The 3,219-nt window shown below is 40.0% G+C and overlaps 1 protein-coding gene across 1 annotated transcript in view; it reads left to right on the forward strand.

The window, feature by feature from the left end:
* LOC106883777 (uncharacterized) overlaps positions 1-3,219 on the forward strand; it is an 81,871-nt gene that overhangs the window by 60,015 nt on the left and 18,637 nt on the right. Inside the window, 4 exon segments of the mRNA XM_052975717.1 lie at positions 233-407; positions 1,060-1,220; positions 2,117-2,233; positions 2,756-2,957. Coding sequence (XP_052831677.1) covers positions 233-407; positions 1,060-1,220; positions 2,117-2,233; positions 2,756-2,957 — 655 coding nt within the window.

Below are 3,219 nucleotides of genomic sequence, written 5' to 3' on the forward strand. Positions count from 1 at the left end.
GTATGAAGTTAAATAAATGACAAGGCCTTGTGCCAAAATTTGAAACCAATATTTACTTCAACATTACATTATGATTGGTTTGTTCTTTGATTGTCATCAGATGTCTTTATTCCTGGATGTGTACAAAATACCTGACTCGGGTTTGAACTCGGAACATTTATTTCTAAACTAAGAAATAACAAAGTTTGCATCTATGAGATCCCTGAAGCATATCTTTTGTGTTTTATCTTAGCATGCTGCCAAAGACAACAGCAAATCCTCCTATAAGAAGTTTACAGAGGCCGCCCTGAATTCCACCCGAGATTGCACACTAAGGGGCCAAATGGAGTTGAAATATGGGACCTCACCAGTTCTTACAATTGATGAAGTTGAGGACGCAGCTAGTATTGTGAAGCGATTTGCAACTGGTAAAGTATTAGAGAAAGAAAAACAAGAACTTCTACCATGGTTTTACACACTTGCATTCTTTCAGTCTATCATATCAACCTCATTCTGGTACATATTTTATCAATATATGTATTATTGAAGGATTAAATTATTCTTTTAAACCTAACACTTGGTTTTAACACCAGGAAAACGCATGCATGTACGCTCACACACATTACTTGACAACTTCACTAGTGCCAGTGGCATGAAAAACTGCACTTGGCACACACTGTAAGATGGCTGATATTAGGAAGGGCATCCAATCATAGACACTATGCCAAAATTGACATGGAGCATGATGCAGCCCTGCAGTTTGCCGGATCCTGTCAAATCATGCAATCCATGGCAGCATGAGAAACGGATGTTAAATTATGAAATTGATACATACAATGAACTCTTGTAGAGTCTGCACTTAAATATTACTGAACCAACTTCTTTCCATCTACAGTTGTGGCCAAAAGTTTGGAACACACGTCGAAAATTAGAAATTCTTATATTAAATGCCCACTTATATTTAATTTGCAATGCATTATTACTACTTACAGTAATATGGTGTGTTTAACAATTTTAATTTGTTTAAAAAATGTTCCAAACTTTTGGCCATGACTGTATGTTTGATGTTTCCTATTTTAGGTGCCATGAGCTTTGGCAGTATCTCGTATGAAGCACATACGTCTCTGGCCATTGCTATGAATCGGATTGGAGGAAAATCTAATACAGGTGAAGGAGGAGAGAATTCAGAAAGATATCTGAACGAAGGTGACCAGATGAATGCTAGGTCGGCTATTAAACAGGTGATTAATTTAGACTTTCTTGAAATACACTGCTGTAGTTTTGCTCTGTCTTCATGGTGCCCCTTTCTTGTAGCTCGCTTTTTTAAATTTCTCTTCTATCAAGAACCAACTATTTTTTTTTTCAAAGCCAATTCCTAATCTTCATCTCAGTGCTCCATCAATATCTGGTCCTAACCATCAGGTCAGCATTCTGCATATTGGTGCCAATGAGAGGAACCTCTATGTACTCTTGGAGCCTGGTGTAGCCATCTGGTTCACCAGTCCTCAGTCAAATCGTCCAACCCATGCTAGCAGGGAAAGCGGACATTAAATGATGATGATGATGAATTAGAGCTAAGGGTAAGATAATACTGTACAGCCTGTATCCTATTAACTTTTGTGGTCCTCTACTTGTGAAATTTGGGGGGTGGGGTTTATACAACATTAATGTCGTATTCACATTTCTTTCTAAAATAATCTACTCTTCTATGACACACTACCAGTTTCTTAGGTAATCTTATCTTACAGAGCACACTCCATCGTCCTCTCAGCTAATCTTATAGAGTCAGACACACTTTATAACCTACTTGGCTAATTTAATACAGTTAGACATGCTTCCTAACCCTCTCAACTAAGCTTATCTACAACACAATCTCTTTCCCTGTCAACTAATTTTATCTTTTTGGATAATCTTGATACATTGTCTGGGGTACCTTATTGCTACCTATCATTTTCTCTCTCACATTACTCCTTCCTCTATTGCTCATTGTTTGCATTCGTCACTCTCCCTCATTTCAGATACTCCCTCTTGCATGACCCTGTCTCTCCTCCCATCTCTCTCTCTCTCTCTCTCTTTTCCTCCCCTTCTCTCACTCTATACCTATTCGTATCTATATATACACCAATCCTTCTTCCAGGTTGCCTCTGGTCGTTTTGGGGTCACCAGCTCATACCTTGCCCATGCAGATGACATCCAAATCAAAATGGCCCAGGGTGCCAAACCAGGTGAAGGAGGAGAACTACCTGGATATAAGGTATATATACACATTTATATATTTTATATTGCATGTAGAGTGTGTGTGTGTGTGTATGAGAGAGAGAGAAAGAGGTGGTGGGAGTACTTGTATTAGTGGCAGACATCGTAGTGGTGACAGCTATTTAGCTCTGAGTGAACCCTCATCAACAGAACCTATGATTAAAGGCATTCCAGTCATGACCATCCTATCTGGCATTGTCTCTCCGACTACATTATCTATCCACTGTGAACTTCCTTTTTTAAAATGACAGGGTGTTATTGAAGAAGATCTGGCTGTTATTTCTAGCCACTCATGTACCACATTGAGGCACCTTACCCTTTTAATGGAAATGTCTACTGCTGATGTTTATGATAATGATGATAATGATGATGAGGGAGGGGGACGAGGAAGACAATTTGAATATTTCTTTGCTTTGAGGTGGATCAGGGGTGGTGGTCAGCAGCCATGATGGATTTCATTTTTGTTTTTTTATTGTTTAGAAAATATCTGAAAACCCCTTTTTTTTTTGTATTTTTCTAGGTAACAGAAGACATTGCTAGAACAAGGAAATCAATTCCTGGCGTTGGATTGATCAGCCCCCCTCCTCATCATGACATTTACTCAATTGAAGATCTTGCAGAGGTAAGCCATATACTCTCCTCTTTATTTCTTCTACCAAAACTGTGAGATATGGAACCATGGTGACTGGCTCCCGTAGGATTTTCGAGTGAGATCGTTGCCAGTGCCCCTGGACTGGCTTGTGCGGGTGGCACATAAAAGACACCATTTCGAGCGGGGCCGTTTTCGTGCGGGTGACACGTAAAAGCACCCACTACACTCTCTGAGTGGTTGGCGTTAGGAAGGGCATCCAGCTGTAGAAACTCTGCCAAATTAGATTGGAGCCTGGTGTAGCCATCCGGTTTCACCAGTCCTCAGTCAAATCGTCCAACCCATGCTAGCATGGAAAGCGGACGTTAAACGATGATGATGATGATGATGATGAT

This window comes from Octopus bimaculoides, chromosome 22 (assembly GCF_001194135.2).
Source record: "Octopus bimaculoides isolate UCB-OBI-ISO-001 chromosome 22, ASM119413v2, whole genome shotgun sequence".
Classification (NCBI taxonomy): Eukaryota; Metazoa; Mollusca; class Cephalopoda; order Octopoda; family Octopodidae; genus Octopus; species Octopus bimaculoides.